Source organism: Ovis aries, chromosome 26 (assembly GCF_016772045.2).
Source record: "Ovis aries strain OAR_USU_Benz2616 breed Rambouillet chromosome 26, ARS-UI_Ramb_v3.0, whole genome shotgun sequence".
Classification (NCBI taxonomy): Eukaryota; Metazoa; Chordata; class Mammalia; order Artiodactyla; family Bovidae; genus Ovis; species Ovis aries.
This window is the reverse complement of record NC_056079.1, coordinates 33,557,454-33,571,291: the sequence shown is the minus strand read 5'-3', so window position 1 is coordinate 33,571,291 and position 13,838 is coordinate 33,557,454. Positions and strand designations below refer to the sequence as shown.

At 38.7% G+C, this 13,838-nt stretch overlaps 1 protein-coding gene across 1 annotated transcript in view; it reads right to left on the bottom strand.

The window, feature by feature from the left end:
• The window catches only part of LOC101119791 (disintegrin and metalloproteinase domain-containing protein 5-like), a 73,624-nt gene that overhangs the window by 14,728 nt on the left and 45,058 nt on the right, over positions 1–13,838 (bottom strand). The window contains exons 13-14 of the mRNA XM_060406941.1: positions 4,714–4,909; positions 343–433 (exon numbers count right to left, since the gene is read on the bottom strand). Of these exons, the coding sequence (XP_060262924.1) occupies positions 343–433; positions 4,714–4,909 (287 nt within the window). The remainder of the gene's footprint in view (positions 1–342; positions 434–4,713; positions 4,910–13,838) is intronic.

Here is a 13,838-nt window from a genome sequence, read left to right as displayed (position 1 = left end):
TCCATTTTTTTTATTAGTAAAATGGGATAAATGATTCTAACTACAAACATTTGATATATATAAATATACATTTAAATACACAGTATAAATATAAGTATATATAAAGGACTTCACACAATGACTACCTCATCCCATCAATAGACATGATTTTATGGTCATTGATATAACATTATAGCTATTGAACACATGTTATCTGTAGGAAGTAGGTAATATTGTTCAGCTCAGATCATAAAACAGAGAAAACCTGTTATAAAATGGCATTTTAGTTTGTACATGTATTCCAGAATCTTAGCAATATACAAGCTATATTCCAAACAAAATTATAATTCTCTAAATACATACCTAAACTCACAAATATTTCTGCCACAGTTTCCATATCTATCTCCTCTTGCATTTACTTCATCAAAACAACTAAAAGGAGCACCTCTAGCCCCTAAAAGAAAAAAGAAATTGTACAGAAAAGGTTGACTAAATTATTATGACACGAATAACCACGTTGGTATGATCACTCACTTAGAGCCAGATATCCTGTTGTGTGAATTCAAGTGGGCCTTAGGAGGCATTACCACAAACAAAGCTAATGGAGGTGATGGAATTCCAGCTGAACTATTTTAAATCCTAAAAAGATGCTGTGAAAGTGCTACACTCAATATGCCAGCAAATTTGGAAAACTCAGCAGTGGCCACAGGACTGGAAAAGGTCAGTTTTCATTCCAATCCTAAAGAAAGGCAATGCCAAAGAATGCTCAAACTACCACACAATTGTTCTCATTTCACACACCAGCAAGGTAACAATCAAAATCCTTCAAACTAGGATTCAACAGTATATGAACCGGGAACTTTCAGATGTACAAGCTGAATTTTAAAAAGGCAGAGGAACCAGAGATCAAATCACCAACATCCACTGGATCATAGAAAAAGCAAGAGAATTCCAGAAAAACATCTAGTTCTGCTTCGTTGACTATGTTAAAGCCTTTCACTGTGTGGATCACAGCAAACTGTGGAAATTCTTAAAGAGATAGGAATACCAGACCAACTTACCTGCCTCCTGCAAAACCTGTATACAGGTCAAGAAACAATAGTTAGAACTGGACATGGAACAACAGACTGGTTCCAAATTGGGAGAGGAGTACATCCAGGCTATATACTGTCACCCTGCTTATTTTAACTTATATGCAGAGTACATCATGCGAAATGCCAGACTGGATGAAGCAGAAGCTGGAATCAAGATTGAAGGGAGAAACATCAATAACCTCAGATATGCAGATGACACCACTTTAACAGTAGAAAGCAAAGAAGAACTAAAGAGCCTCTTGATGAAGATGAAAGAGGAGAGTGAAAAAGCTGGCTTAAAATTCAACATTCAATAATCTAAGATTTTGGCATCCAGTCCCATCACTTCATGGTAAACAGATGGGGGGAAACTGGCCACAGTGACAGACTATTTTCTTGGGCTCCAAAATCACTGTGGAGAGTGACTGCACTCATGATATTAAAAGACACTTGATCCTTGGAAGAAAAGCTATGACAAATCTATACAACATATTTAAATAAAACAGAGACATTACATTGCCAACAAAGGTCCATATGGTCAAAGCTATGGTTCTTCTAGTAGTCATGTATGGATGTGAGAGCTGGACCATAAAGAAGGTTGAGCACTGAAGAACTGATGCTTTTGAACTGTTGTGCTGGAGAAGAGTCTTGAGAGTCCCTTGGACAGCTAGATTAAGCCAGTCAATCCTAAAGGAAATCAACCCTGAATATTCATTGGAAGGGCTGATGCTGAAGTTGAAGCTCCAATAGTTTGACCACCTGACGCAATGAGCCGACTCGCTGGAAAAGACTCTGGTGCTGGGAAAGACTAAGGGCAAGAGGAGAAGGGGGCACAGAGTATGAAATGCATCCCTGACTCTATGGACATGAGTTTAAGCTAACTCCGTAATGGGAAACCTGGTGTGCTGCAGTCCATGGGGTTGCAAAGTGTCGGACACAACTGAGCTATGAAGAATAACAAAAATACATACAAGGTAAATCTGAAGGAATTTTCAAGGTAGACGATGGGTGCCCATGGGAGTTTTTAGTACAGTTTACACACCAACCTGAAGAGGGTGAGCTAGGATGAAGAATACATTAAAAAGAGTTGTCATAGGACCATACTATGAATTATCCCATGTAAGGAAGCATTGCTAGCCCATTAGTTTCCTGGGGCTGATGTAACAAAGCATCAAAAACTAGGTGGCATAAAATAACAGAAATTTGTTTTCTCACGGTTCTTGAGACTAAAGTCAGAAGCCAGGATGTGGTCAGGGCTGTCCTCTCTCTGAAGTATCTAGAGGAGAATCCTTCCTTGTCTTTCCTAGCTTCTGGTGTTTACTAGCAATCCCTGGAATTCCTTGGCTTATTGATGTATCACCCCAGTCACCTGGCCATCTTCTCACTTTGTTTTTAGATTGCTTTCCCTCTTGAATGCCCAAATCACCCCTTTTATAAGGGCACCAGTCATACTTTAGTAGCACCCACTCTAATGACCTTACTTTCACTGGATATTCTCTGTACAGACCCCATTTACAAATACACCCATATTTGAGCTACTGGGGATATTAGGACTTATTGAAATAAATTTCTAGGCCCAAGATGGAGCCATTCCTGGTGAGATGCCAGGTCAGCAAACCAAGACGTAGATAACTTTCATGGTCCTATAAATACTCCCCTTGACCAGAACACAGTATGTCCAGCCAGCCAAACCCAACCGCCAAGAAGCTGTAATGATTTCTTTGTTCTAAATAAGGTCTGATATGCAATTCCAGTCAACTGGTGGAAGCCAAATACTTTTCCCTTACTCCCTGATTGCCTTCTTTTATACAAGCTCACAGTCCTGTTTCCTTGTTTCATAGTTCCCTGGACTCCTGAGAGGGAAGATTGTCTGCTTCATGAAGCAAAAAAGTAAAACTTGCTTAGATCAGCTAAATGGTACTCTTTGAATATTTTAACAGACTTAACATATCATTTTGAGGGGGACACATTTCAACCCATAACAGGAAGATTCTCATCAATCTTATTCCATGTACTTTAAGGTTTCATAGAGTTCATTCTGAAATTGTTATCATTTTGTTTACCTCTTTTTTCATTTTATACATTTTGTCTTTTACAGAATTTTCATGACTTGGAAGAGTCATCCTGGAGTTGGTGTCCAGAGATCATTTTGAACCATGTTATTGCTCTGCTCTCTTGAATGTATTAATATAGTGCATGGTGATTTGGCAGTTTCTCTTCACATTTTTAGGAAAATGTTTAGAGGAAAAATAGAAATCAGCTAAAGTAGAAGTCAAACAATTAGCTGATGAGGTGGATCATAAGCTCAAACTTCTACATAAATCCTACATTCCATGTATCTCCTAGGGGTTCTGCTTCTCTGATCAAACCATGACTGATGCAGTTGACAGAGAAAACAGCAGTTCAAGCTCTGAAAATCATCATGAATTTTTTGTTTTTAGAACCAACCCATCAACAAACTGAATCATGTATGATTCTGAAGGATAATTTGATATATCACAGAAAATAGATAAAGCATCAGAAATGATATGATCCAAAGCTGTGTTCCAGCCAGCTTTTGCTGGGTAGCTGTTTCTCTTCTGTATCTGACTTAACAGTCAATGATCTGCTTCAAATGAGCCATTTGTCATTGACTATAAACCTGTCCTGCTTTTGTTGCAGATACCACATAACAAAATAATGATTAATAAATATCCAAGTAGACAGAAGGACTGAAGAGACATTTTCCCAAAAGGGAAATGTGAATGGCCATCAAATGCTGAAAAGATGTCAAAGAGAGAAATGCAAATAAAACAACAATATCACCTGGCCAGAATGGCTATCATCAAAAAGAACACGAATAACACATACTGGAGAGAATGTGAGTAAAGGAATCCTCATGAACTGTTAGCAGCAATGTAAACTGGTGGAGCCACTCTAGAAAACTGTGAGTGTGTATGTTGCTTCAGTTATATCCGACTCTGTGACCCCATAGACTGTAGCTCACCATGCTCCTCTGTCCATGGGATTCCCTGGCAAGAATACTGGAGTGGGTTGCCATTTCCTCCTCCAGGGGATCTGAAGATTTTTCTCAGAATCAAGAAAATTTTACTTCCTTTAACACTAATATACACTGGGCCTATACGTAGTATGGGCTTCCCAGGTGGCACTGGTGGTAAAGAACCTGCCTGCCAGTGCATGTAGACATAACAGACATGGGTTCAATCCCTGGGTTGGGAAGATCCCATGGAAGAGGGCACGACAACCCACTGCAGTATTCTTGCCTGGAGAATCCCATGCAAAGAGGAGCCTGGTGGGTTATGGTCTATCAGTTCAGTTCAGTTCAGTTGCTCAGTCAAGCCCGACTCTTTGTGACCCCATGAACTGCAGCACGCCAGGCCTCCCTGTCCATCACCAACTCCCAGAGTTTACCCAAACTCATGTCCATTGAGTTTGCGATGCCATCTAACCATCTCATCCTCTGCCGTCCCCTTCTCCTCCTGCCTTCAATCCATATGGTCCATAGGGTCGCAAAAAGAGTCAGACTCGACTGAAGCAACTTAGCACATACATACATAGTATACACTTATTTTAAAATCACACTTACATTTTTTATAGCATTAAATAACACCACTTGGGATAATCAGAATTTAGAAACTACAAGGAAAACTGTGGTCATTACCTTCTCCAATTAATCTGCTACAGTGTTTGTTAATAGACCTACACCGTCCGCCATAACAGTAGGCATCACCCGACTCACAAGTCTCTCCATTACGTGCATAAGTGTCAGGCGCACAGATTGATTGATTCCCATTACAAAATTCTTCAAAGTCACATTCATCAACTGCTTTCCTACAAAGTGTATTAACTGGTTTTATCTGGAGGAAAAAAGAAACATAAGAAAAAATTATACATCAATGATACCCAAGTTTTCTTTCTCTTCAGGCTTGAAATTTCCACCCATTTTTCCCCCAGTAGCTAACAGCAATGAGCCAACTGTCTTCCTGTTAACTATGTAAGTGCTGCACAGACATTTATGTGATTGAATTTACTGTGCATAAAGGAGTGGGTGTTGATGGTGTGAGATACAAGAAACTGAATGGTAAGGAGACTATCATAATTATTACAAAGTAAGAAAGTAGAGATAAGGAACAATTATAAAAATTGCTTTCAACTCACTAAGAATATACTCAACATGTGCAACCTCCAGCTTCTCCATACGCCATCCATAAGCAGAAAATAAGCAATCATTCACAAAACACTAAATATGCTTCATAAACATTTAGAAAAAAGTTTGAAGGACACACAAGAGAAGGTTTGTTTTACATACCACATTGAAAACAACTATAAAAAATGACTTGCCCAATTATATATCTCTAATCTCTTCAGTGCTTACTATTAGCTCATAGATTCAGGGTGCCCTTTATGTATATCTACTTTTGCAAACAAATATCTAAATATCACCACTGCAAAGCCTTTCACTCAGCCCAAGCCCCAATACCTCATGGCTATCATCAGTATCTTACACAAACTAAGCCAAAATTTTTCCAGCTTCAAGGTCCTAGTTGTTGTTCAGTCACTCAGTCGTGTCCGATTCTTTGGGACTCCATCCATGGACTAAAGCCCCAGCTTATATAACATTTACTGCCACACCTCACAAAAAGAGTTTCTGGATACTTCTCTTATTGTCAGCGAGTATCCACTACCTGCGGCAAATCTGACACAAGTTCTTCAAGCAATGGGTGGGAAGACACAGTATTTGTGTTGCCTAAGCTTATATAGTTAACATTCAAATCAAAACCAATAATCAAAATAGTTTCTAAAAGAAAACACATATAAATGTAATGAGAAGGTATTCTATTTGCTTTTTCAGAGTGCAGACTTTTTTCTTTACAAATGTGTATAATTGGCAATCTTCTTTTTATTCTAATTTCTTTTTTTAACCATTAAAACTTTATTGCATAGCTGTTTAAGGATCATGGAAAATATGAGGAGAAAGTACAGAGATTTTCCTTATAACCTCTGCTGCATACAACCAAGCACATGATGCGTTTGTTGCAGTTGACAACCTTACATTGACACATCATAATCACTCAAACTCCATGTATATTAGAGCTCTTTCCTGCTGTTTTACATTTTAGGTGGAGATAAGTGAGCACTTGCAGTGCCCTAAGATGACACCACCCTTATGGCAGAAAGTGAAGAGGAACTAAAAAGCCTCTTGATGAAAGTGAAAGTGGAGAGTGAAAAAGTTGGCTTAAAGCTCAACATTCAGAAAATGAAGATCATGACATCTGGTCCCATCACTTCATGGGAATTAGATGGCGAAACAGTGGAAACAGTGTCACTCTTTATTTTGGGGAGGCTCCAAAATCACTGCAGATGGTGACTGCAGCCATGAAATTTAAAGACACTTACTCCTTGGAAGAAAAGTTATGACCAACCTAGATAGCATATTGAAAAGCAGAGACATTACTTTGCCAACAAAGGTCTGTCTAGTCAAGGCTATGGTTTTTCCAGTGGTCATGTATGGATGTGAGAGTTGGACTGTGAAGAAAGCTGAGCACTGAAGAACTGATGCTTTTGAACTGCGGTGCTGGAGAAGACTCTTGAGAGTCCCTAGGACTACAAGGAGATCCAGCCAGTCCATTCTGAAGGAGATCAGCCCTGGGATTTCTTTGGAAGGAATGATGCTAAAGCTGAAGCTCCAGTACTTTGGCCACCTCATGTGAAGAATTAATTGACTCATTGGAAAAGACTCTGATGCTGGGAGGGATTGGGGGCAGGAGGAGAAGGGGACTACAGAGCATGAGATGGCTGGATGGCATCACTGACTCGATAGACGTGAGTCTGAGTGAACTCCGGGAGTTGGTGATGGACAGGGAGGTTTGGCGTGCTGCGATTCATGGGGTCGCAAAGAGTCGGACACGGCTGAACCAACTGATTCACTGACTGAACGTCCTTCACGCTCTTCCTATTCATCTTCTCCTCCGTGCCTGACAACTACTGATCTTCTCACTGTCTCTAGAATTTTCCTTTTCCAGAATGTCATATAGTTGGAATCATACAGTACATAGCTTTATTAGAGGGGCTTATTTCACCCAACTTCTTCAGTATTTAAATACCCAGTTCCTCAAAAGTTATTTGAATCAAGCTTTATCATTGTACTTGCTTCCTTCATTACAGTGGGTTTATTTTTCTTTCCATGGCTCTCTTAATTCCCAAATAACCTTAACTTTTTAAACCTTCTGACTCCTTGTTTCACATCATTTTCTCCTAAAATATTTTTGTTTTTTTGTCGTTCTACATATATTTTTATTCTTGCCAAGACTGTCAGTCTGTATATAAAATGTATAATCTGGGTATAGAAGTGTGTCACTTTATACAACTGAACTAGGGATGAGTGGGTTAAATTTATTGTTTCTGACAATTACACCAGCCTTAATTGCATAGTAAAAAAAACTACTGTATCAGAAAAATTATAGCCTGGGCTATATCCCTTTCCATAATTGGGCTCAGAGACTAATTAGAATCATAAACACTGCCCCCAGTCTCACCAGCAGTTATTCAGGTATCCCTGTGGGCATGTGAATTTGGTTTCTGAGGCAGAAAATGTATTCCCTTCTGGGCACAGTAATGACTCTACATCACTATACTAGCTGTTTTCAACAACTTGATTAATTTTTCAAGTTACCATTAATATGAATAATTAATACTATACTATGATCAATAATGGAAAAGAAGAGGAGAGAGGTATCAGCAGAATGGGAAAATAGGTGATTTTCAGACTGTATATACCATGAATAAGAACACCTTTGTGGGAGCCATAGAATCCTGCCCCCCTCCAAAAAAATTTCCAGTCCCCTGGAGAGTAAAAATATCTGTGAGTTGATGCACTGAAGTGGGTGAGAAGAACAGTTGCACTTCACCCACATCACCTCTCACCCAAGGTGGCCTGTGATTTCTCCTGCGGAGGAAAGTGAAAGTGATATGAGAGCCGGGTTTCCCCAGCCTCCTGAGACACTGGCCACGAAGCCCACTTTCATCCTACCCGACCCAGAACACTGAGGGAAATGGCACTGGTTGAATAGTCTGGAGACACCTTATTTCCTGGGTTTCTTGATTTCCCAGGCAAGAATACTGGAGTGAGCTGCCATTTCCTTCTCCAGGGGATCCTCCCAACCCAGGGATCAGAAGCTGGGTCTCCTGTATTAGCATGCAGATTCTTTACCACTGAGCTACCAGGGAAGACCCTGGAGACACTGAGGAATAGGGAAAAGGGATGGGAGCTTACAGCAATAGTGTGTGGAGCACAACAACCAGCATCCTAAGAACTGGCTCACAGGCTCTTGCCAATAGGATGCCTCGCCTGAGGACACACAGCTCAGGCGTTCCACACATCCCACACTCTCCGGCAGATGGTGCACGTGAATCCCCAACAACTTGGTGCACATGGATGTCAGCAGCTGGCTGGAACCTCCTAACTCAGAGAAGGTGCGCAACTTTGAACACTTCAAGGCACTACCTTGGGGAAAATAAATGGGAGGCTTTCCACATTCATACTGGCTTTGCAAGACTGAGAGAAAGCACACAATCCTAATCTTTCCCACTGTGAGGGAGTGAGACGAATGGAGTAAACACACCCACAGGAAAGGTCTGAGAGACGCTCTGAACTCTAGCTGGGCTAACTTCTTTGTCTCCCAAGGCCAGCTGGTTAACACAGGAGGAGATGGCGACTTCTTCAGATGCAAAGACAGCAATGCCAAGACTCAAGGAACACAGAGAATCAAGGAAACAAGATACCACCAAAGAAACAAAATAAATCTCTGTGGAAGACACCCCAAAATGGAGATGTACAAACTGCCTGACAGAAAAATTAATCATTGTAAGTTCAATGAACTATAGGAGAGAACAGATAGACAAATAAATAAAATCTGGGAAATAATACATGGGCAAAATGAGACATCGAACGAAGAGTTTTGGGGTTGTTTTTTTTTTTTTTAAAGGAACAAGATAAATTCTGGATCTTAAGAATAAAGTGAACTGACAATTTTCACACAAAAGCTGCAAGGGCACAGTTGATCAAGCAGAAGAAACAATGAACTCATAGACAATTACTTGAAATTATACAGTTGGAAGAACAAAGAAGAAAAAATACAGAAACTCTATGGTATTTCTGGAACGTCATCAAAATAAACACTGTATGCATATGTTAGTCCCAAAAGGAGCAAAGAGAAAGGGCAGGAAACTGACAGAAGAGGAAACAGATGTACCACAAGGGAAGCCACATAAGACTGTAAGACTACTGAACAGAAGCCTTGTAGCATGAAGCGTGGGAGGGTAATTCCAAAGAAAAGCATTTGCCAGCTAAGAAAACTATATCTAGCAAAGCTGTCCTTTACAAATGAAGAAGAGATAAAACTTTACCAGGAAAACAAATGTTGAGGAAGTTCATTGCCACTAGACCTCTCTCTCTCTCTCTCTCTCACACACACACACACACACAATGCCCTCTGAAGAGAGTTCTTTAAGTCAACATGAAAAGATGCCAGTTAGCTTCATGAAACCATATACGAGTATAAAAACCATTGGCAAAAGTAAGTATTCAGTAAAGTTCAGATGCTCCAATACTATACATAATAGGCACACATGCTCAGTTGCTTCAGTGTGTCCAGCTCTTCGTGACCTCATAGACTGTAGCCTGCAAGGCTCCTCTGTCCATGGGATTTTCCAAGCAAGAATGCTGGAATGGGTTGCCATGCTCTCCTCCAGGGGATCCTCCTGACCCAGGGATCGAACCTATGTTTCCTGCACCTCCTGTGTTGAAAGCAGATTCTTTATCCACTGAGATATCTGGGAAGCCCTGTATACATAATGTGGTGCTATGTTAATCACTTATAACTCTGGTATAAAAGTCAAAAAATAAAAGCATTAAAAATAACTAGAACTGCAACAATTTGTTCAAGGATGCACTCTATTAAAAATGTTATAATAGCATTAATAGCATGAGATGTGAGGGGAAAGAAGTAAAAGTGTAGAATTTTATATGAAATTGAAGCTGTTATCTTAAATAGCCTGTTATCACCATAAAATGTTTTTATAAGTCTTGTGATAATCACAAAGAAAATACTTTTAGTCAAAACACAAAATATAAAGAGAAAAGAAACAAGGCATACCATCACACACACAAAAAATCATCACAAAGTAAGAAAGTAAAGAGGAAAAATGGGACAAAAGAACTACAAAATGTACAGAAAGCAACACTATGGCAATAGCAAATCCTTCCTAGTCAAACATTACTTTTTTTTTAACGGGCAAGTGTTTCTTTTAATTATTTTTAATATTAATTTATTTATTTTAATTGGAGGCTAATTACTTTACAATATTGTAATGGTTTTGCCATACACTGACATGAATCTGCCATGGATATACATGTGTTCCCCATCCTGAACCCCCTTCCCACCTCCCTCCCCATCTCATCCCTCTGGGTCATCACAGAGCACCAGCCCTAAGCACCCTGTCTCATGCATTGAACCTGGACTGGCAATTTGTTTCACATATGATAATATACATGTTTCAGTGCCATTCTCCCAAATCATCCCACCCTCGCCCTCTCCTACAGAATCCAAAAGACTGTTCTATACATCTGTGTCTCTTTTGCTGTTTGAAAGTAAATAAATTATATTCAACAATCAAAAGACACAGTAGGCAGATGGACTAAAAACAAGACAACTATATGCTGCCTACAAGAAACTCATTTAAGCCTTCAGGATACAAATACACAAAAAGCAAAAGGATGGAAATAAGTAGTCCATGAAAATGGCAAAGTGAGCAGGGGGCACACTTCAGTTCAGTTCAGTTGCTCAGTTGTGTCCAACTCTCTGCAACCCCATGAACCGCAGAACGCCAGGCTTCCCTGTCCATCACCAGCTCCTGGAGTTCACCCAAATTCATGTCCATTGAGTCAGTGATGCACACTAACATCTGATAAACTATCAGATAAAATCAGATAAAAATATCGGAGGGCACACTAATATCAGATAAAATAGACTTTAAGTCAAAAACTCTCACAAGAGACACAGAAAGTTATTATATAATGATAAAGAGATAAATTCATCAAGAGGATATAACAATTACAAATACATATGCACCCAACCTTAGAATACCTAAATATGCAAAGCAAATATTAACAGAACTAAAGACAGAAAGTCACAAACAGTAATAATAATAGGTGACTTCATTACCACACTTTCAATATTGGCTAGATCATCCAAAACAGAAAAATCCATAGCAAAACACTAGATTTGAACAACATTACATATCTAATGGGCCTAAGAAACATACAGAGAACGTTCCATCCAGTAGCACCAGAATACACATTCTCTTCAAGTACAGGTAGAACATTCTCCAGGATAGAGCATAGGCCAAAGGCAAGTCTTAAAACATTTAAAAAGACTGAAATCAGATCAAGCATCCTTCCAACTTGAAGAAACAACCAAGCTCAGAGTTAGCAGAAGGGAGGTAATAATATATATTAGAGCAGAAATAAGTAAAATAGAGATTTGAAAAACGATTTAAAAAATACATCAAAGAAAACTAAGAGCTGGTCTTTTTGAGAAGATAGAATTGGCAAACTTTTAGCTAGGCTAACAGAGGGGAAAAAAGACAACTCATGAAATTATAAATGAAAGAGGAGGCATTACAACAGATATCACAGACATACAAGCGCTGATAAGAGACTATAATTATATACCAACAAATTTTATAAACTAAGAGAAACCTAGAAATAACCTTCCAAGACTGAATCATGAAAAATTTGGAAATCTGAACAAACCTATAATGGGCAAAGACACTAAATTAGTTATCAAAGACCTCCCAAGAAAGAAAAGCCTGGGATGATCTGACAGCTTCACGGTTGAATTCTATCAAACAGTTGAAGAAAAATTAAGGCCAATCCTCCCTAATCTCTTAAAAAAAATTGAACACTAGAAAACATTTTCAAACTCATTTTGCATGACCAGAATTACCCTCAGAACAAAGTCAGGCAAAGACATCTCAAGGAAAAAAAACTTCATGCCAATGAAAACAGATGCAAAAATTCTCAACAAAATACTAGCAAACCAAATTCAATGGCACATTAAAATGTTCATATGCCATCATCAAATGAGATTTAGCCCTGGGATCCAGGTTTGCTTGAACATACATGAATCAATAAATGCAATATACTACATGAACAGAATGAAGGATTTAAATAACGTGATCATCTCAATAGACATAGAAAAAAATAATATAAATTTGTTAATAACTCTAACAAAAGCTAATATATTTTCATAATAATAAAACTATCAACTTAGCTATAGGAAGGAATGTACCTCAACATAATAAAGGCCACATAGGATAATCCCACAGCTAACAAGCCAAGGACTCCCTCTCTCACTACTCCTATTCCACTTAGTACTGAAAGTCCTAGCCAGAGCAGTGAGTCAAGAAAAAGAAATAAATTACATTCAAACAATTTCTGTTTGCAGATGACAACATCCTATATATAGAAAAACATTTTTTAAAAAAAGACTTCACCAAAAAACTGTTGAATAAAAATGAATTGTGTAAAGTTGCAAGATACAAAACCAACATACAAAAATCAGTTGTTTCTTTACAGTAAAAATGAACTATCTACAAAAGAAATTAAGAAAAAAAATCCTACTTATAATAGCATCAAAAATAATAAAATGCTTAGGAATAATGCTAATTAAGGATATATAAGATCTGCACGCTGAAAATTAGAAGACATTGAAGAAGGAAATCCATGATGAAAAACTGATTTTTCTTTGTGTCTTTTGTAATAAATAAATAATAAAACAATAGTCACAAGTATGCTATATGCTGAGTCCTTTGAGTTCTCTACTGATTCATTAAACCTAGAGACAGTACTGGGGACCTCTAAGAAAGGACAGAATTGTCATCATAACAATTCTGAGTCTTCCAATCCATTCACATGGAGTATTCCGTCACTCACTTAGATTTTTTTTTCTTTTTCTCACAAATGTTTTAAGTGTATTTCTTTTGCATTTCTTTTGTTAAGAGTATTCCTGGGACTTCCCTGGCAGTCCAGTGGTTAAGAATGTGCCCTGAAATGCAGGGGATGAGGGTTCCATCCCTGGTAAGGAAACTAAGATCCCCATACCAAAGAGTATCTAGAAAGTCTGAGTGCCTTAATAGAAGAGCGAAGATCCTGTGTGCTGCAACTAGAACCCAACACGGCCAAATAAATAAATAAAATGTTTAAAAAGACTCTGCTTTAAAAAAAAAAAAAAGGAATATTCCTAAGTATTTTAATGCTGCTGTGAATGGGATTTTAATTTCACTTTCAGATTGTTCATTGCAATTACATAGAAACTCAATTCATTTTTGTACTGTGACTATGTATCTTATGATTTTTTATAAACTCATTTAATTGTTTTAAAGGGTATTTTTGGTGGATTCCTTAGGATTATTATATATATGCCGGAGAAGGCAATGGCACCCCACTCCAGTACTCTGGCCTGGAAAATCCCATGGACGGAGGAGCCTGGTAGGCTGCAGTCCATGGGGTGGCGAACAGTCAGATACGACTGAACGACTTCACTTTCACTTTTCACTTTCATGCATTTGGAGAAGGAACTGGCAACCCACTCCAGCGTTCTTGCCTGGAGAATCCCAGGGACGGGGGAGCCTAGTGGGCTGCCGTCCATGGGGTCGCAGAGTCGGACATGACTGAAGTGACTTAGCGGCAGCAGCAGCATTATATATATGCAAGATCATGTTATC